Raw genomic sequence first — 20,957 nt, 5'->3', positions numbered from 1 at the left:
GGGTTAGATAGGGAAACCCCACCTTAACACAGGATATGTTAGACTCTACCCCATTCTGACATTTGAGTTGATAAATACACTTTGAATCTGTTGTCTGCATCTTGCTGTCACAGGGGAAACAAAGTTTTACTAAGAGGTTGGGAAGTGTGAGAAACCTTAAGGTGTCTCCATAGCTAGTCCCCAGGGATCCGTCATCCAGGTGGACAGGATCCAGTTCTTGGGGGTGGACTTGTGTGGGAGGATCACCTGAATGTGGGGTCCTTGGTGAGTGGCAGTGGGAGACAGACGGGTGAGATGCGGTATGCCCCATCTTTCAAGACCTTTTCCCATCCTACCATGTAGGATATTCAAAAAAACTGCCCCCCCTTCTTCCGTCACGAACACTTTCGCACAGCACGAAAGACAACGAAGTAACACCAGAGCGGTTTACCTGACATGTCCCAATACAAGAGTCAGGCAAAGTCAGGCAATTGACCAGAACCACACACACCTGATGGCCCTTTCCTTCCCACAGGGATAAAAGGTGGAGCACGAGAGCACAGGACAAGCAATGCAGACCAAACAACCTGAAGGCTAACTCAGCATGGCAGTTCAAGAGGAGGCGAAAGATGGCGAATACTGAGAGGGTGACAAGGAGAGATGTGACCTCGCCCTTTCAAATCTCAGCCTGTGAAACCTCTGCAATCTGAAACATAAGACCACGAACAAAGGCCAGCATGTGTTGCAGCAGATGTCTACTGTTCACAAGACCCTCCTCTGCTGATCTCCAAGCCGGGGAGAGACGCTTGTCTCGATGGTACCAACCTTGACTTCACAGAGAAGAAAGCCAAGCAGTTCATCGCAGCTGGTGAGTCGATGAGTCGATTAGAAAACCGAACTTTGTTGAACAAAAAGTAGCAAGAGCGGGTTTGAACTTTGAAAGGAACTATTGAGAAAAGAGGGGGAAAACCCGAAACAGAAGCGACCGGCACCACATGGGTGCTCAAGCAGGAAACTATGGGGGATTACCCAATCATAAGAGACTACCGTAACCAGAAGGCCTTGGGAAGAGGCAAAGAAAAGTCAAAGTGGTTATACAATCTACCATCCTCTGGACCGTCAAATGTCTTTGACCAGGATATGATTGTGAAAGAAAGGGAAATTAATCCTGCAGGGTGCAAACTAATACATGAACTGTTTGTTAAAAGCTGGCAAGAGTGAACCCGGGGAGGGAAGTCGGCAATCATAGTCAAAGCCTGAAGAATTGTTTAAAAAGCCATTAAGACCTGTGAAAGTAAGAAGCATTGGAAGACGAGGGGAAGTGAATGGTCCCCCTTTTCAAGTGGGTACGAGCCCACTCGATGGGAGATCCAAGAGTGAAACGTCTGCACCCAAAGTCCATTGAGAAAGGAACTTTCTTTGTTGTTGACTATATCAGGCCCTCAAAGGCAAGAGACTTTTTATTGAAAAGAGACGATCCATCGAAGAACCTGATAGCTGGAACGGAACTGTTAGCTCGTGCCGAGAAAGCTTGAGGGTGTACTGTGCTCCAAGGTCCCACCTTCTTCTGTGCTGGAAACGTGGGGAAGGGCGCCCCCTGGCAATCACATCCTGACTTATTATTTGTGAATATGTCTCTTTATTGAACCCTTTTTTCACACTATTTTTGCAATTAGTTGGAAGGAATTGGCAATAGGGTTTTCTTAGTATAGGCCCTTTTAATTTGATAACACCAGAAGGACTGCCTGATTTTTCATTTGATGGTGGATGCTTGCTCCCATCTTAGATTTAGGTTTTGGTTAGGTGTTTTTCCACCCTGCATTTACAGTTTAATAAATATCCTTGAACTGTGATCACGGGTGTCCGTCTTTAGTGTTGCCACCATTAGTTCCTTACAGAAGGGACATGACAACATGCCATTAAGGTCTGGGGGATTAAAGGAACATCTTTAGAAGGGAGAGGGGTGTATGTGGTTTCACCCAATGATGGTACCTTATCTCCCTGAGGGTTACCTCTCCAGGTGGTCCTTCCTCGTATAGCTACCCCCCCAAACCCCTAGGGTCAGGATCAGGTAGGGGCCGCCGTCCCCTGGTCACATTGAGAGGGGCTACCTCAGGGAATGGAGTGATGACATCATTGGATTCATCACAGGACTCATTACACTTGTCCCAGTGGTCGTGAATACCTTAAAGAAATTGTAGAATATAGAAAACTCAGTACACTTGTCCCAGTGAGAGTGAACATCATAAAGACAGGAAAGGACACATTGAAGGTCAAGTCAGTCAGCTCAGGAAGAGGTTGATAATCGAACCACGTGTGGAAAGTAGAAGAGAGACACTGCAAGAGTCCCAAAGATAGAGGGATCAAGACCATGGGCCTCATTACAACTCGGGCGTTAAGGGTTAATGCCATCGTTAACCCTTAACGCCTGATTCCAATTTTAACGGCTGCTTTTAGCAGGCGATAAAATCCATGGCGCTAAACCGCCTTGGTGCTAATTACGGCACCGTAATTTACGGTGCCGTAATTAGCGCCTTCCCCACTCCCATTATGCCCTATGGGGCAAAAATGGGAATGGGGAAGGGTAAATGGGGATTTACCGCCCCACTCACCTTGGAATGGGGCGGTAAATCCGCCATCCACCATGGTGTAAACGTAGTTTACACCATGGTGGTAAAGTTGGTGTACTTACCGCCTGGGTCGTAATGACCCCACATATCTTGAAAAGCCTATCAACCTGTATCTATGGAACACAAGGGAGGAACGTGATGGCTGAAGAATCACCTAGAGGACCTAAAGGAACTGGTACATGGAATCACAAAGAACTATTTGAAAATTGAATATTGATGCTAGAAAAGCCTGTCCATGAGAAGGGAGACATTCTCCTGGACCCCTTTCTGTTCGATGTTTTGAAGTTTTGAATAGCGGTAGAGTCAGCGCAGGTTAGTATTTGGATGGAGGATGGACTGTCGATTTGGACTGCACCATTGGCGACAAGCACCCTAGTTAGTTGTGCATTAGATAGGGCAAACCCCTTTTGTTAGGGATAGACAGGCCTTTTTTCCATATTATTTAAATAAATACTGGTTAAGAATGCCACCACTTTGTCCGCCTCCTTCTTCTGACGTACCACAGTAGTTAAAGTAAAGCTGACCAAACCAATAGCAGCTATTATGACAGTGCTAATAATTACAGGAGTACTAAATTAGGCGCTATATAACAATAGGATATCACTATCTACTTTGATGGAGAGAACAGTACAGAGGATTGAGTCAGAAATCTATGCTAAATTGTGCGTTGACCTCAGTAACGGTACAAAGTGGTTGGGTACCCTTTAACGTCTACGATGCAAAAATCTAGTGTTAATTGGATAAATAAAGGCCAGTCTTCAAATAAAGTGAAGTAGTAGAATTTGACAACCGATTTTGCCATACCTGAGAAGGCAGAGAAGGACACAGCGGGATCCAGGGCATCATATCTGGTAAATGCAGCCACGCTGAACCTGATACCAAAATAAGGGTAGAGCAAATACTGCATTACAACTCCCACAACTTGGAGAACAGAATTGCTTGAAACACAGATCACACATGCCTAAGAACATACAGAGCACTTTATTCCTTCATATTTCAGCACTGGTTGCCAGAGAAATGGCTTAAAATACCCAATCAGTTGTCAGCGGCCGCTCTTCTAGTAATCAGTAAGAACCCTGAGGGTGATTCCAAATATGCTTTTGCTTAATCTCATCAGTAAAAGTATTGACAGCTATAATTTAGAGAAGAACCCTTCCTGTTATTAATTCTGTGTCTACCGACAGCACACCTCTCTACCCTCTCTGGTTTGGGCTAGTACAGAGTGGTTGGATGGATTAGGCTTGGCCCAGGCTCAGGTGAACGTTTGGGTGTAGGCTCCTTAATCCCAGCATCAATCTTCGGTAAATTCGGTGGCAATGGGTTGTTCTCATTGACTTTGACTGAGCCTGCAGTCCTTTGAGTTTTTGCCAAAATAGTAGATTATGAGGTAATGGAACTGTATAAGCTCACATTGGGCAAATATTTGTATACCCATACCCACATTTAATGCACTGCACGATCACACCTATTCCCTCATGCTGGAGAAAGCAGGTAAGCGGATAGTAGACAGACAACCACATTTATTATGAACTCTGCCCCATGGTACAGTTCAACCATGAGTTTTTAACAATTCCACCTAGTTCACAATCAATGGTTCAAGACACCAATTCAGAAATCTAGTAGCCCCATTATAGATGCACATGCTAAGTGGGGGTGAAATGGGTATACTGAGCTACTATATCCATGCTTGAATCTCCTTAATAATAAAGCAATGCCCGGGCTAATGTGCAGTCCTTGTCTTCTGGAATCTCTTTCTTTACTTGGTGACCACCTACTGAGAAATTCTCAAAGATCGCAAGACCTTTGTCTCTCTGAAGATAATTTTAGTTTGCTGGCCATCATTGACCCTTTTTCATATCGTGTTGTGTTGTGGTGTGTATGTGATCTCTGACCTACCTAAATTGAGTCTGCCTATAGCCTCTTATTGCTGCAGTTGGCATTTCTGTGTCTCCAACCTTTTATTGTGCACAACTGGACAGCACGTCTACCTTCAATTGATACACCCAACTTGTGCCCGTTGTGTATCTTACAACGTCCTGCTTCTAAAGTGCGCTTACCTATACTGCGTGTCTGTCTTAAGCTTCCCATTGCAGATCTCTCTGGTCTGGCTGCAGTCATCAGTACCTACTGGAACGGCCCAGCTTGTTCTGTTTGCTGCATCTCTCTGTCTTGGCTGGAAAGGGTTCGGCACCAGCACAGCTAGGTAGGTCTCCTCTTGGCCATAATAGTGGTCATACCACGTGCTTGTTGTTATAGGTTGGGTAGGCCTAGATACTGGTTTCCAAAACAAAAATAGGGAAAAAAAACAAGAAAATGGTTAAACTTTGAAAGCCACATGTCCATTGATCAATAATGCTCCCTGCCTTCCATAACTTTCCAAATGGGTGTCAATTTAAGACTAGCTCAACCCGTCGAGCAAATCCGAACAAACCCTTTGTAAAACATTATTAATTTTGTTTCTCAAGACGTGGTAGCCATTCTATTTTATTCCTCCAACTTGCCGAGTGCCATTCGGTGGAGACCCTAGGCCCTATGCTGTTGGATATAAAGAAAAAATCCTCATAGAATGCAAGACCAATTTTACCTATGGCCGCTATTTAAAATTCAGCAAAGGGATACTGTCCAGTTGGATCTTTTGTAGAACAGGAACCGGGATTTAGCTCAACTAACTGGGCTTTGTAATTGGAGGCCTGTTGATCTCTGGCACACTCTTGAAGGTGTCGGTTATGAACTCAGAATGGGGCCGTGCATGCAGTATGTGGCTTAAGAAAACCAGGTCATGTCGCTGAAACTCGCCTCAAACTTCACTGGTTACTGCTTCAACAGAGAATATCGCAGAAGGCTCCTTCAATTGTATACACATGTTGCGCCGGAGCTGCACCACGATACTTGGTCAATGTATTATACATGCCCGTCATAGGAGAATTTTCAGGTCCAGCAATAGTCTTCTTCTTGATCAACCACACTTTGACTTAAATAAATATGGTGGCTCCTGTTTTGATGTTTGGGCACCATCCTTGTGGAACCCTCTGCTGCTTCACTTGAAGAACAGTCCGAGTCTGCTGTATTTTAAAAAGGGTCTCAAGGCCCATCTTTATGATTGGCTATTGCCTTTTTTTTATTGATTTCTTCACATAGGTTCTGGTTTCCCTCTCTATGTTGTTCGTTTGTTTGTCTTGTGGGCACTAAAAGGCCTATGGGTATTAAGTGTGATATAAAAAATAGACTAAAATAAAAAATGCATGAGGCACCCATCGAGGCCCAGTGGCATTGCTTCAAACTGTTCCTTTCTGGCAAGTACTATTATGCCTGGCAAAGTCTAGTAAAACCTTGATCTCTACAATAGTGCTTTTGTGGACGTTCTTTTCTCTACTCAATGTTTACAGGAACTTGCATCATTCCAAAACTGTCATGAAGTTAATGCAAACTTAAGGCCTTAAAGTTAGATAGGTTTAGTAAATCCAGAATAAAGTAAACATTCAGAAAACTGAGTGTTTGGACAAATGCATTCACACGGGCCTTCAGGGCAGATATTCTGGGATGGGCGCATATGGGCGGGACAAGACTAATATGCAAATGGATATTCCTCCATTGTGAAAAGTACAGTGAGCAAAAAGCGATGGCTGCAGACTCTCAAAGTGGGAAAAAACACAGAACAGGTTATTATGCCATGTTCTTTTTAGAGAGGGGGGGGCCTGCTACCTTTTTTGGCATGCTTGCATTTAGTTCTATGAGTTTTTCATATGAAGCAGTTTTATGTAAAGTGTCTTCGTATAACACATTTTTTGAAAAAAGTTATTGCAAATTTAGAATATGGCTACAGTTTTTGGGCGGCTTCGCCCACTTTGCACCTTCCCCTTTTGTCAAAACTGGACATACCTGGAAAAGTTCCTGTGTGCCTCCTCTCCCATGGTACATTAGGAGGAGGGAATAGGAGGATGCTGACATTGTAACATTATATCATATACCAGCTGCCTCTCCATTGGCCTTCACACCAGGATGGAATATAGCCAATGAGGAGAGCTGGAGAGGGGACCGAGCAAGAAAGAGAGGAAATTACTTGATTGTATCAAATCGTGGGACAGGACTGCAGAAAGAAGGAATTAGCGGGTGGCGACAAACTCCTCTGGCTAAATGTAAAAAATATAGATATAGACACTGATCTAGAGGAAGATATAGATAGATTTCTATTATTTCATTTGATTGAAAAAACCTAATTCTTTTCAAGGATAAGACAATTCTGGGAGCATGTTGGGCCATCTCTGTGCCTTGATGCCCACGGGTTTAGTGCACATTATAAATGTTAGTAAAAATAAATAAACACATATACATATCACATGTGGCCACTTACGGGACGTGTTCGAAGTGACGATAATCCCAAAGTATTCTATCCGTCCGTTCTCCTCGCTGAACATGTCTGAAGAAATTATGACCCCAGCTTCTCCATCAAATAAGGGGGCACTGTCACTGGGTGGCGGGGGAAGGACTGATAGCAGAAACACGGAAACATTGAAAAGGTAAACAATAATTGCCCACACAAGCTCATAGCAATGCAGGTAATGACAATGATTTAAGTAAGTAACCTCTGTCTGCCTTTCATTCATTGTATGCAGTTATTGTAGAAATAATAGAATCTTATATATGACACTTAATTTGAATCACTTCCAATATGCTGGAAATGGAAGTCACTTTTATAAAGGTGCCTTGAAGGTGAGGAAGAGGTGGCAAAATTACAAGTCCATGGGACGATAGTTTGCAGGGTGTAGCTAGACAAGCATAGCACAATAAAATATATAGGCACAATTTAGGACAAACCAAGCAGAATAAGGAGTGTCTTGTTTGATTCTTGGAACCTACCAGTGTTCCTCACAATGCCATGTTCTGGCCTTTCTTAATCTTTGCAGTTTCTCTTACAAAAAGTTGTAATTTCGGAACCACTGTGGGACACTGTCAGAACAGGCCATTGGCTGTCACATGAGCACGATAGTCGCTTGTCTGTTCTCATCTCCTTCTTCCCCTTCGTCCACTCGCTATCTTTGTCTAAGCTCTTTCACTATCTGAAATGTCTCCAGGCCCAGTACGATAGTTAATTTCACATTCTTAATGTCTCAAGGCTTTGTTAGAATGTCATTGTCTTTTCCCTTGCTCCCTCCCTTGCATTGAAGCCCTTTGAAACACGTGTGTATAGGCGCTACACAAATAAACTATCATTCATTCATTCACCAACTCATGTACTGCTGCAGAAGAATGCTGGCTGCTTCTCTGTAATCATATGATGCTATGGTTGACCTCTTAATGTGAACACAAAGTCTTAACAATGGGCACTGCAGAGCACTGCATCCAGGTGTTCCGTGCAGACCGTGTGTCCCACGCCAAACACTGAGCAACCACAGACTGCCGCCACTGAATGATCTGCACACGCCTGATGGGAACCACTGCATGTTAGTCATTACCTATTGTTTTAGGGGGGTCTCAAAGTCTACTCCTCAAGAACCAAATCTAGTAAATTTGGCTCATGAGGAGAGGACTTTGAATGGGCTTGAAATAAATGAGAATTATGTATATAATATGTGTCTCTGGTAAAAAAAGGAAAATATGTGCCTCTCGAGAACCATACTGTCTTACGTAAACTGGGGTGGCACAAAGGCTTAAAACTAGGATCCCTTTATTGGGGACAGAAAAACAAGTTATATTTCCGAAGGAGCTTCAAGTTATTGAACAATTCTAGTCCCACAGTTCCAATCCTCTTTTGAGTAACTCCTGTGACGATTCATGGGATCATGTCACTTCTCCCCAGGGGGGTGAGCCCTTCCCTGGGAGGCTAGGTAGGTGAGCCTGCTTATGCAACATTCCTCCTAGGCGTGTCAGAAAGGGGGATCTCACAAGGAGAGACTCTTCTCCTGGGAGCAATGACTTCCGTGCCATCAAACCATGAAACCTATACAATCTGTAAAGAATCAAGCCGACAGCACTACTGTGTATTATTGCAATACCCCGCCCCTTCTTCCTGTCAGATATACCAACAAGACAAGGAAGAACAACATGAACATCCAGGTTGATTGTGATATCTTCTTTCAAAATACTGAGAAGAAGATTAAAAGGAGTTATACAAATAACTCCATTGCCAAGTCTAACAGGTACTGGGAAGAGGGGGCCCTGAGGAGGCATGAAGTATACACAGTCGAACCCAATACAAGACTATGGCACTCCTCTGGGGAGGACCCAGCTATACAATATAAAAAGAGAACAAGGAATCAATGAAGAGAGAGGATGCAGGTGTGAAACTGGCAGAACTAGGGGAGAAGACTGCATGCCCAGGAAGCAGTCCTGCAGTCTGGAGGACACTGACAGCAGAACGCGAGAGTTGTCTGCAGGCGATGCAATGAAGGCATGAGTGGAGGCTGGGAGACAGTGGCATGATCTTGAGAATGTGGGCCGCGTGGTCTCTTAACTGTGCCGGAAACCAACTGGCCAGGAGATCTGTAGAGCCAAAGCAGAGTCGCGAGAAGCCATGAAAGCATTCACTGGGAACGCCAGGTCTCAGGACCCCATGAAGAACCTGTAATGTGACCGACCAACGCACAGGTAACAGGAGCTACGGGAGACCCGGTAGGGGTTTGGAGGAAGGTGAAGATTATTTCGAGAGTAATCTCCCTCATCTCAGTAATTGGATCCAGAGTATCAAGAGTGGACAAGGCATCAGGAGTGATCTCCCTCGTCTCAGAAATTACATCAAGAGTATTAAGAGTGGGGAGACTACACCAAGAATGATCTTCCTCATCTCGGCTGTTGCGCCAAAGAGACTAAAGATAAAGAAGATAGACTAAAGATAAAGAAGATAGACTAAAGATAAAGAAGATCTCGGGAGTCACCAAGAGACCCTAAACTACGGGCGTGCCAAGGACATCTCGCTTACTCAAGTGTCAAAAAGAACCAAGGACAAGTTAAAAGTAGTTCCCTTTGGAAGGATTGTGCAATATTCAGACAAGCCCAGAAAGAAGCTTGGAAGGAATTGCAAGGAATTATGAAAACTGTTTCAGGAAGAGAACCGACGATGCATGGAATCAGGCGAAGGGAGTCATTCCCCTGGTTTCTGCCAGAGTATTTGAATCAGAAGCTAAGGTAAAAGGTTAAGTTACAACTTGGCGGCTGACACAGTTAAAGAGGAGAAGAGGGTCATTCTCTTATACCAGAGATTGTTATGTTGAATTGGAGCTATAAGGAACTATCCCCCAGAAGCTGGATACTGAACTTGTTGAGCAAGGAGAAGGGAGTCATTCTCCTGGTGGAAGCTGAACTCTTGTAAAAAAGACTTCCCCTAATTCTGATCCCCATGAAACCAGTAGAAGGAAGGCATTCTCCTGGTATTGGGTTATGTTTATATCATTTGTTTAGTGGTAGGGTTAGAGTAGGCTAGTTTGGACAGAGGACAGACATATTTATTTGGGCATCCACCCTGATGAGCACCCCAGTTATCTCTAGTTAGGTTGGGAAAGCCCTTTAGAAATAGGGAGAGGTGGGCCCTTGCTTTATTATTTGAATAAAGGTGCAAGTTAAGATGCCTCCCATTTGCCCGACTCTTCCTCCAGCACACCACACTCCCCCTCAACATCTCAATGAGGATGCAGACAGAGGTCTGGTGCTGTATTGTATTGGGTATCCATCTGTCCTTGCCATAGCAACAATCCCAGCTCCCAACAATCCCATCACATCAGTCTCACATGGGTTTAATGTCTCCCTCCTTGGCACTTGCTTTGTGAGTTGGATATTGGCACTACTGTGAAAAGTGGTTACCGTAGTTTCCTTTAAAAACTGCACCCTAGAAGCTTTACACATTACTATTCACATATGGTGTAAATGTGTTGCCAATACAATAAGATAGAAATGTGTACGGTTCAAATGGACGGCACATTCTGCTATATGGGTCTTATTCTGCTGGTCATTAACAACAAACACATCCATTGACAATCAAGTGCTCTCTTCAATAATCCTGACTCCTACCTTCCTGGGAAGTGTTGCAGACCAGGATTACTGTGCGGCTTTTCATGCCATTGCTGCCCCTGAGGGTCAGTCCAATGTGGTAGGAGGTGTTTGGTGCCAAGTTCCTCAGGATGGCCTCCGTCTCTGTGGTCTGCATGGTCAGCACTGGCCGTAAGGCCACCTCAGACAAACTCCCCACATCGAGCAAGCAGGAGTCCGTCTGTTCCAATGGCTGGGACCAGTTCAGGTACAGTCCCGTTTCATTGGCCCAGCAGTGTGCGGCAGTCACGGGGTTCGGTTCTGGGAAGGGAAGAAGGGGTCATTAAGAATAGACAACCAGTAGACATTCGATCAGTTATATTCATAGCACCAGAAAATGGCGAATCCCCTTCACATTCAGAAACATAGCAAAAATTAATGGGAAATTGCAATTTCTTTCAGCCTTAGCCATTCATATAGACTGAAACATTTCAACTATGCCCCACTGCTTCCTTGCATTACAGAATTGAAACGTGTTCACCACATTATTGATAGTCTAGCATGTTAAGGTCACTTTCATACCAACAATTTTCACTCAACCCTTCCAATGGACTCTCACTGTGGTTCTTCCTCAATTTATTCATTTTATTTTATTTATTACATGTGTTACTGCACCCAAACCCGAAGGTATCACATCGCAAAGTTGCATAAGGGTTGAATTACTTGCTGGTTACATTAAGAAAATGCATACTTAATACACTGGTAATTACAATAAGGGAGGGAATAAGGTCTTCATTGCTGGTTACAAGGTGAGCATAAAGTGAACAATACAAAACCTATATACAGGGCAAGGTAGGGATGACTCAATGGTTTCCTACTTGCCCCTCGCATCCCATTCATCCTCGCATAGCACCCATCATACTGTCTTATTGCATGCCAATAATTCCCCCATCACTAGAAACACGCATTCCCATGATATGCCAGACATGTCCACATCACTGGGATTATAGATTCCCATGGAGTGTCAATCACCCCCTCACCCCCCCCAGAATAGAATCGAAAATTCCCATGGCATATCAATCTTCACAAGTAATGCCAACCTTTCCTTAATGATTGGTCTAAACATTTGCCTGGAAATGCCATCCTTCCCTCAACACACACTTACTATATTCCCCTGGAGTACCTATAATTCATAAGTCAATGGCATCACACATTTTCACAGGCGTTGTAGACTCCAATACCATATGCATTATTCTGTGTGTCATCTGCATCAGACCTTTTGATCGGGTACCATTTTCTTCAACACCACAGTCATCACATCTGTACCATCATGCATGCCACTCAAATCCAAATCCCTTCATGACTAGCATCATTGACTTCACTGGACTCAAGTCAGCCCCACATCACTGTCATGACTCATCTTAATCTTGTCTATCCTTCCTTTCATCTATGTGGCAATGTATCCATTTGCCCATCGTTTTGCTTTTCTATCAATGTTTCTGTTTGCCTATGTATCTGTCTATTCATATATGGAGTTAGCTATTAGGTTGTCCATCAGCCTTTCTGTTTAGCTTCGCCTGGGCTTCATGCTTCATCCACAAATTTCAAATTGTTAGGACCTTTTTCTTTAGACAGGCACGAACACTATTGTAGAATGCATTGAAAATGTTTTCGTTTGAAACACAGGAATTTATTGCGCTAAGGTGACATCACTAAACCATGAACAACTGGTTTATTCCTTCCATCTAGCCGATTACACACTCACCAACTGGAACCATTAAACTCCTTGAAGAATTGCGGTAAGGCCCCGCCGCAGAACTAACAGACACAGAATAATTTCTTCCAGGGATCAGCCCATGAAAAGCATGGCCATCCCTTTCCTTGGCCAGAGTCTGGTTCCTTGACCCTGTCCCGTTCCAAAGGTCCACGAGCCAGGCTTGGTAGGAATCCAGCCTCCCACTGGACTCGCTCCAGGAAAGCACCAGCACAGTGTTGTTCTCCTCGATCACAACAGATACGTTGCTTGGCGCAAGTGGATCTGTGGTATAAAAGCATAAAGTTACTCATGGTTCCAAGAATATGCTGTGTTACGCCTACCGTAATGGTCTGTGACGTTATGAGGAGCTGATATCCAGACACGCTACAGGCTATTATTCATATTTATGTTTGCATTTATTTCAGCACACAAAACCCTGAGGCATCTATGCTAGAATGGATTCACTAGATCACCCATTATGCACACATACAAGCCAGGTGGCACTTTGAGGTTGTTGAGGCATGCCCAAATAATGTATTATTGGTCATGTCAACCAGAAACGTACAATTAGTAGGTCGATCACTAGATCCAATGAAATTCTTCACTTCAACCTATCAGACTGCATCACCATAACAAGCTCCTCAAATCCCCCGTTACCTGGCCATGGCCAACATCTCCAGTTCAGAACCACTTCATCCACATCGCAGCTCTGTATATTACAGCTACGTTCTACTCACACGTCCAGTCTGTAATGTTTGCTGCCGATGACTGATACCATCCTGCCTTGGCCACAATCTCAATGTTGTATTTGCTTCCTGGAATTAGACTGGAAAAGGTGATCTCTCTGGTATCCCTGCCGGCGGATGCATTCCTTGTGATGGCGCCCGTCAATGTATCGTACAGAACAGCATTGTGTTCATCCCTCTCTCCTGCAGCTTCTTCCCAGAATGCATGTAGTCTGTATGGGCTGCCCTGATTGGTTGAACTCACTTTGGTTGGCGCTAGAGGAACTGGAAAGAAGAAGGGTGACAACCTCGGTTCAGAACCGTTTCTTCAGTGAACCCACCCAATCCCCCAAAATAAAATATCTCCATGGAAGAGTTGACCAAATCAACCCGGAAACCATTCTCTTCAATGGGCAGACACAACATAATTCTTCTATATGCCTGAATTTTCTGATATTATCCTTGACTTGATTTATCCCATACTGGCATGCCCTGGCCTATTCAACTATCTTGTTTTTAGTTGCAGTGTAGGAGTGGAAGATGCTCTTCAACACATGACTCATCATAACACCACCAGTTTATTGTAGTCTGCCGAGTTCCATGCCAGATTCTTTCCGCATCAATTGCACCCCTTACTTGCACTTGGTGAGGGCCTTTGCATTCATAGGCCATTTAATTTTGGTTTCATTCTGATTATAAAACACTTCTTCTTACCGCTTCCAACTTCCTTTCTGACCACCACCGGGCCCTCACCCCACACATTGCCCCTTCTCATTAAAGGCACAATTCGGAAACCACGTCAGTCAATCTCAAGGTAAGTGAAATGCCTATTCAGATTTTAGGTCTACGCCCATGCAATATCTACCAGTTGAAAATGTCGACCAGTTTGGTAATGTTGATCAGCAAATGACCATCCGTAGTATCGGTCTATATGATGTACATTGGTCAGTAGAGCCAATACGCTTGCAATGTGTCCTTTTAAGATTACCCTATCCTGCTATTTGTAGACATATTATTGTACCTATTGTATTCCTTTGCTATAAAGCACTGCATTGATTCACTACTAGGCTTGCACTATATGTAAACCAGCATTTTACATACAGTTTTCAAGGAGTCTTATAAACAAACCATGCTCCGAAATAGCTGGACCAGTCAGCCTACCAACTTCTATCCTCCAGTTAGGTTTCCGTTTCAGCCAAAATGACTGAATCCAGATGACCTACCCAAGCAAAAGTCTGAAAGAAGGTACCACCAAATGTTCAACCTTCTTTGGGACTTTTGGTTGGGTAGGTCATCTGGATTCGGTTTAGGGCTTCGGGGGTGTCCCCTCCAATCCCCGCTTACTATACTGTGAGCGAGGATTGCGGAGGTGTCCCCTGCAGCTGTCCCGCAGTCCAAAAAAAATAAAAAGGCTGCGGGGGTATCGCAACACCCTGCTCACTGTACTATACAGTATAGTGAGCAGGGGTTGTGGGGTACACCCCCACAGCTGATCCGAAGAAATAAAAAAAAAGGAAAAAAAAGGAAAGGACACTGCGGCGCCGGTTTCTGATGACGAAAGTGAAAGGGAACTGGCGTTGCAGGGACCAGAGAGATTGAATTGAAGGCAAGTAAGGGGGGTGGGGGTGTGTTGGCGGGTTGGGTAGGGTAGGAGCGAACAAATTACTCATGTTATTTTGGAAGAATTATTCTTTAGGGGGGGTGGGGGAGGTGAGTAGGGGTTTGGGCACTTCGGTAATATTCAGGGGAGAAACGACCGAAGATTATTTCGAACAAATAATCTTCAGTCATTTCTCCCGCGAACATTTCATCTGCAGTAAAACGACCCCAAATCAGGTTTTCAGGCTAGCCACAGATTATATCACAACAAACATATTTCACACAATATACATTTAATTGTCTATGATACACACGTTCCTAGTAATTGTCAAAGCCTAACTGGATTTTACTGTTCATGGGTCAATGAGACCAATCCTACCCAGAACCTATTTGCGTACTTACATGTCCAATCTGTGACATTTGAGGCTCGTGTCCGGTAGTGTCCCACAAAAGCAGCAATTTCCACTGCGTATTTTCTCCCAGGGGTCAGCCCAGAAAAGTTGAAATTCCGGATGTGGCTTCCAACAGATGCATTCGCCCAGATGCCATGTGATACCAGGTCATACAATACTGCCAAGTAGCCATCTCTCTCCCCTGGGCCTTCCTCCCAGAATACCTGCAACTCATCTGCAGTTCCCGCGTTGGTTGCACGAACACCAGATGGTGCCAAGGGGTCTGTGGAAAAGGGATAGGCAACGTTATCCATGTTTGATAAATTATTGTATCAGAGTTAGAGCCATTTTTAGTTTGGACTATTAGGTGTCCCTTGCGACACCTGTAAAATGAAACTATTGCATTGGAGTACATATATTGAGGAATGACATATGAGGAGGTTATGTAGGTGTTGTCTGGTTATGTGCCCAACCCACTGCCTGCCCATGGCCATTCCCACCCATTCCTGCGTCTGCCCGCTCAAAACACCACCTCATATGAACTGATTGAGCTTGCTTTAATCAGGCCTTACCATCAGAGTTTGCATTCAAAGTGCCTGGCAGTATTTTGAGAGTGAATTACTTAATTGGAGTTGTAAACACGCCTCTGGCGTAATGAAAGTGTCTTACCAGGCCTGCCGTCAGCCACTCGATTTATAAGCACTATGAATGCTCTTTGATTTTTTTGTTGTTGTTGATTTTTGAGAATTATAATGCACGCATGACAGAACAAACCGTATAGAGGCGCAGATGCAACAATCAAGCTTACAGAGGTTGGAATGAGATACAAAAAGTGGAGCAACTTAGCACTGAAGAAGGCAGCCGAGCCTATCTAAATAGGAGGGTCTTCAATGCCCTCTGAAATTCAGATAGTGAATGAAGAGTCCTTATTTCCAATGAAAGTGGATTCCATAATTTTGGCCCCGCCACAGCAAATCTGTCTCCCCTTGAGCTGTATACAGAACGGGTATGATCACAGAAGATACTGGTCAATAGAGCGTAGATGTCTTGAAGATTGATATGGTTGAATCAAATGTCTTAAATATTCTGAGCAAAAACAAAGAGGTGATGGCTGGAAGGTTTAGAATTAATCTTAACCACTGGCAATGCTCTGGGCAACCCTCCAGACCACCGTTCTTCGCCTGCCAAGCCATTACAGAAGGGAAAGACCATATGCAAATCAGGCTTGGCCCCACCCCAAAAGGGGCAGTCCAGCCCGAACTGCTAGGCCACATCCCTTCTGCACGAGACCACAAGCATCCCCAAACATGTTTCGCCCTTGTTGGGGCTCATCAGTGAGGAGTAGCTTGGGTCTCTAGGCCCAGCAGGCACGGGACCCACGTCTGGGCATACCCGTCCCACTCGGGGTGACATAGCAAAAACAAAGAGGTGATGGCTGGAAGGTTTAGAATTAATCTTAACCACTGGCAATGCTCTGGGCAACCCTCCAGACCACCGTTCTTCGCCTGCCAAGCCATTACAGAAGGGAAAGACCATATGCAAATCAGGCTTGGCCCCACCCCAAAAGGGGCAGTCCAGCCCGAACTGCTAGGCCACATCCCTTCTGCACGAGACCACAAGCATCCCCAAACATGTTTCGCCCTTGTTGGGGCTCATCAGTGAGGAGTAGCTTGGGTCTCTAGGCCCAGCAGGCACGGGACCCACGTCTGGGCATACCCGTCCCACTCGGGGTGACATAGCAAAAACAAAGAGGTGATGGCTGGAAGGTTTAGAATTAATCTTAACCACTGGCAATGCTCTGGGCAACCCTCCAGACCACCGTTCTTCGCCAAAAGGGGCAGTTGGGGTGGGGCCAAGCCTGATTTGCATATGGTCTTTCCCTTCTGTAATGGCTTGGCAGGCGAAGAACGGTGGTCTGGAGGGTTGCCCAGAGCATTGCCAGTGGTTAAGATTAATTCTAAACCTTCCAGCCATCACCTCTTTGTTTTTGTTAAATATTCTGAGGCAAGGCCATTTATACACTCAAAGACTAGACACACCACTTTAAATCGAATCCGGTCTTCCACAGACAGCCAGTGTAGCGCGCGCCGCGATGGTATAACATGTGCACGCCGACTTAGGCGATAAATAGTTCTCACTGCAGCATTCTGAGCTTTTTTGCAGTCTTAGCATTTGTTTAAGCGGGATGCAGAGCAGCTGGCTTTTACAGTAATTGGCTGGAAATGCTGGAGGAATTCAGAGTCTAAGGAGTACCTATCGCATGTTTCAAACTAAGAGATACCATCCCCTGGGATAGAGATTTATTAACACGTTTAGTTATAAATGGCATCAGGTCAGATGCCAAATGCCTAGCCACATAAGCAGGAAGGACAAAAAGGGAATTTCTTTTGGCTTAAGTGTGTCCAGCAGATGATGGATGTCTGTTTCATCGACCTGTTGAAAGTCAAAGTTTGTTGGGCAATTGAAGTCTGCTGTACATTGATTGCTAGATGACTCACCAGAAAAGGCCCTTGGGGGTCTGGATTTTTTTTTTAGCAAAATCAGCCTTGATCCCTTCACAATTGTATCTATAAAAAATGAATTACATAGATTTGCCTGCATATGTGAGGGTTTAACCGGTGTAGATTTGCAAGCAGGATTGCAGAATTTAGATACAATGGAAATAAATCCATCAGGAGGTTACTTGCTGCCTTTAACTTTTTACCTAAAAACTCTTTTTTGGCTTGAACATTTTTTGTTTATACTCTCAGTGCATTCTTAGCTCTTGTTGCATTCTCAAGTGTTTGTCCGTCACGCCATTGTCGGTCAGTCCTACTGACTGATTTGCGTAGAGGGATGAAATTCGGCGTGAACCAGGGTTTGGAAGTTCTGATTGGTTTAATTTTCTTAGAGGCCATCCTGGTACTTTCAGGAGCCATCATCTAAAATGATGGCTCCTGAATCAAAAAAATTATCACTAGAGAGCTGTAAATCAATAGCACCCAGGGCCCTCTGGATTTCCTCACCAGTTATTTTATCCAGATCTTTGATCTTCCGAGTGTAAATGATAGGTCTTTCCTTAACACTGGCTGTATCCTCATTGTGGGAGGTTAATGAAAGAAATTGTACAAAGTGGTCCGACCAGTGAATTGGCCTGAAGTTCATTTTTTACTGAAGTTCTGTTTAAAACAAGCATTGGCAAAGCCAACATGTTCGGCTTGTACATATATGTTAAGCTGTTGTCAGGCACCACTAATAGATTCCCAGATGCTCACATCATTTTGCATCTGCTAATAATAATGATTAGTTAATACCACTATGCGGTGCCTGGAAAGTTCCTTCCCCATCCCCACACAAAAGCCCAAACTGTTGGCATCGCCAATGCTTGTTATAGATGGCAGAGGTTCCTTCAGGCCGAAACATTTTCATGACATTTAAATGGCTGAAATAGCGGTAATTATCTGCGCAGAAAATTCCAGCAATTCTATGAAAGACTTACGCAGAAATGAATATCTAAAAATCAGGTCACAAATTAAAAATATCAAATTTAATATAAAAATATTAATATAATACAAAATATAATTGATTAATACATGTAAAATATTAATATTTAATTAATGAGAACACTGCTGAGAGACTACCATTTATAGTTTTCACTAAATGTTGCACTGCTAAAAGGTCATGGTCTCATCCCTGATTATGTTGTAGCCACGTGTAAGATTGTCCGTAAAATAAACTGTTTGTGCCTGGATAGGACAAAATAATGTGATGGATGTTTCAATTAAGGGAAGTCATTCAGCAAGATACACAAGGTGCAACTCACTTTTTGGTTCGAAAGAAATATCAGTAGGATATCTCAGTAAGTAGGGCAAACACTGGTGACACTTGTGAGTGGTGCCCACCATCAGCGAGCTCGGAACATGTTTTATAACTCATAATCCCAAATTCAAAGATGCCCATTACCAGGGACGTCATTTCACCAAAAGGCCTGGGGTTTTGGAAATCACATCACACGACCCTTGACCTCTGATGACATCACAGGAAGGGATGTCATTAGGCCCCACCCCAAAATGATCACAGGAAGCGATGAACACATTTTACCCCTTGACAAAACAGGAAGTGGCATCACATACCATTGCTCCAAAGCACACTACGAAAAATATGGTTATGATATCACTGTAATGTGATATACATTTCATACACGAATGGATCAGCATATGTATTGTTAATATCAGTGTGTATAGGCCCATATTACCAAATTACTGTGAATGCAAGCAGATGTTCAAGGCCAAATGAGAATGGTGTCTTATTATATAGCGCTAAGGCGCTTTATATAGAACAAATATACATACAATATCACCCACCCTGTGTTGGTACTCATTTATCAACCTCAGAAGGATGAAAGGCTGAGTTGCCCTTGCTGGGATTTGCAGATCACAAACACATCACAGCAGCAAGTGCTCAACCCACTGAGCTATCTTACCGGCTACAGTAAAATTAATTACATGTCCGAATGTTTTCAAAGTCAGAAAGCAAATTACACTCTGTAGTGGATACCATTAAACTGGTTACTGAAATGGAACAGCAGGCCTGTTCTTCTGCAGGTCTGGCGCAAAGTTGGCCACATGATGTAAAGCCTGTGTGCATCTACTTTTCAGGCTTCAGAGGTTGGCAAAATACATACCATTGGGAGGGTTCATAACTGTGTAATAAAGAATTTAGAGTAGTGCAGGGAAAGCAGCGCACTCACACGGCATCCCGTACTCTGGGGCACTCATTACCTCATACATGCAAACAAACATCCTGAACAGGTTACCATGGAGATAGGAAAGAGACACATTACAACAAAGCATTAATTGTGTCACAATTAAATAAAGGGCCACTTTATGTGCTATGGTCAAACATTATTACACTGTACACAAGCTTTTAGGCACAAGGATTTTGGCAAGTGTCCGAGAACACCGAGATGGAATGTCTTGTGATGATCCTATCAGAGACAACGGCAGAAATAAAAATGCAAAACTACAACTTGCGAAAAGCAAAATACATAGTCCGAAATTGATGCTTATTATACTCTAAATGCTTTTTAATTAATTTTAAATATGGTAGTTATTAAATCCTCCCAGTTTTAATCAGCATATCCAACCGGTGTCACCCAAATTTAACTAAGCTAACTTTGTCCAAATAGATTACGTACACAAGCAACTCATAATCACAGGTCTGTACCGGTATCTCAACAAATTAATTACAGGTCAATAATGACACAAAACCAAACAGGGAACAATATTCGAGCAAACTAATTTAACATTGGGGAAGGTTATGAACGTGGGTGGGGCTGTTTTCACGTGAAGTCCGCCTTCGATTTAAACAGTTTCCTTAGTTTATGAAAACACCATCATATATTTCGGAGGCATTACCAATCCACTCCACTATCAACGGGGTGTTCATTTTGATGAAGTGATTAAGACTATATGAAAAAGGCATTGGTTAGTGTGACATCTGAAGCCAAGGTCTTTTTTTCTCTGGCCATCTGACTGGCCTTTGCTCCCCGCTCAGAGGGGGCGAGCAAAGGCCAGCCAACCTGGGTGACAATCCAGATCGGAAGCAACCTGCTGAGAGAGGGAAAACAGGTGACGTGTCCAGCACTTTAGAAGCATGCAGGCCCCACCCAGGCCACCTGCGGGGAGAGTATGTTGGGACAAACTCCCAGCTATGCCAGAGGCCACTACGAGTTTGCAGGCTCGCGGAAGGCCCAACACCTTCCACAGGACAAACAGAGGACTCAGTCAATCCAAGTTCAAACTGCGGTTTATTACAATCAAAACCAACAGGGATCAGCACAAGGACAGAGGAAATCCGTGGGCATCTCAACTTCTCCTGGCTCACAGGCCAATTGTGTAATTGCATCGCAGTGACGTCACTTCCTGGGCCCTACTCC

General features: G+C 44.0%; 1 protein-coding gene across 7 annotated transcripts in view; it reads right to left on the bottom strand.

The window, feature by feature from the left end:
* LOC138521067 (receptor-type tyrosine-protein phosphatase V-like) overlaps positions 1-20,957 on the bottom strand; it is a 641,711-nt gene that overhangs the window by 179,062 nt on the left and 441,692 nt on the right. For all 7 annotated transcript variants that reach the window (XM_069633598.1, XM_069633597.1, XM_069633596.1 and 4 more), the window contains 7 exons: positions 15,051-15,323; positions 13,062-13,334; positions 12,334-12,606; positions 10,611-10,889; positions 6,961-7,095; positions 4,667-4,883; positions 3,414-3,481 (listed from right to left, as the gene is read on the bottom strand). In XM_069633598.1, coding sequence (XP_069489699.1) covers positions 3,414-3,481; positions 4,667-4,883; positions 6,961-7,095; positions 10,611-10,889; positions 12,334-12,606; positions 13,062-13,334; positions 15,051-15,323 — 1,518 coding nt within the window. The remainder of the gene's footprint in view (positions 1-3,413; positions 3,482-4,666; positions 4,884-6,960; positions 7,096-10,610; positions 10,890-12,333; positions 12,607-13,061; positions 13,335-15,050; positions 15,324-20,957) is intronic.

This window comes from Ambystoma mexicanum, chromosome 13 (assembly GCF_040938575.1).
Source record: "Ambystoma mexicanum isolate Mex_15411 chromosome 13, UKY_AmexF1_1, whole genome shotgun sequence".
Classification (NCBI taxonomy): domain Eukaryota; kingdom Metazoa; phylum Chordata; class Amphibia; order Caudata; family Ambystomatidae; genus Ambystoma; species Ambystoma mexicanum.
The sequence above is the reverse complement of the archived record's forward strand: the minus strand, read 5'-3'. Positions and strand labels throughout refer to the sequence as shown.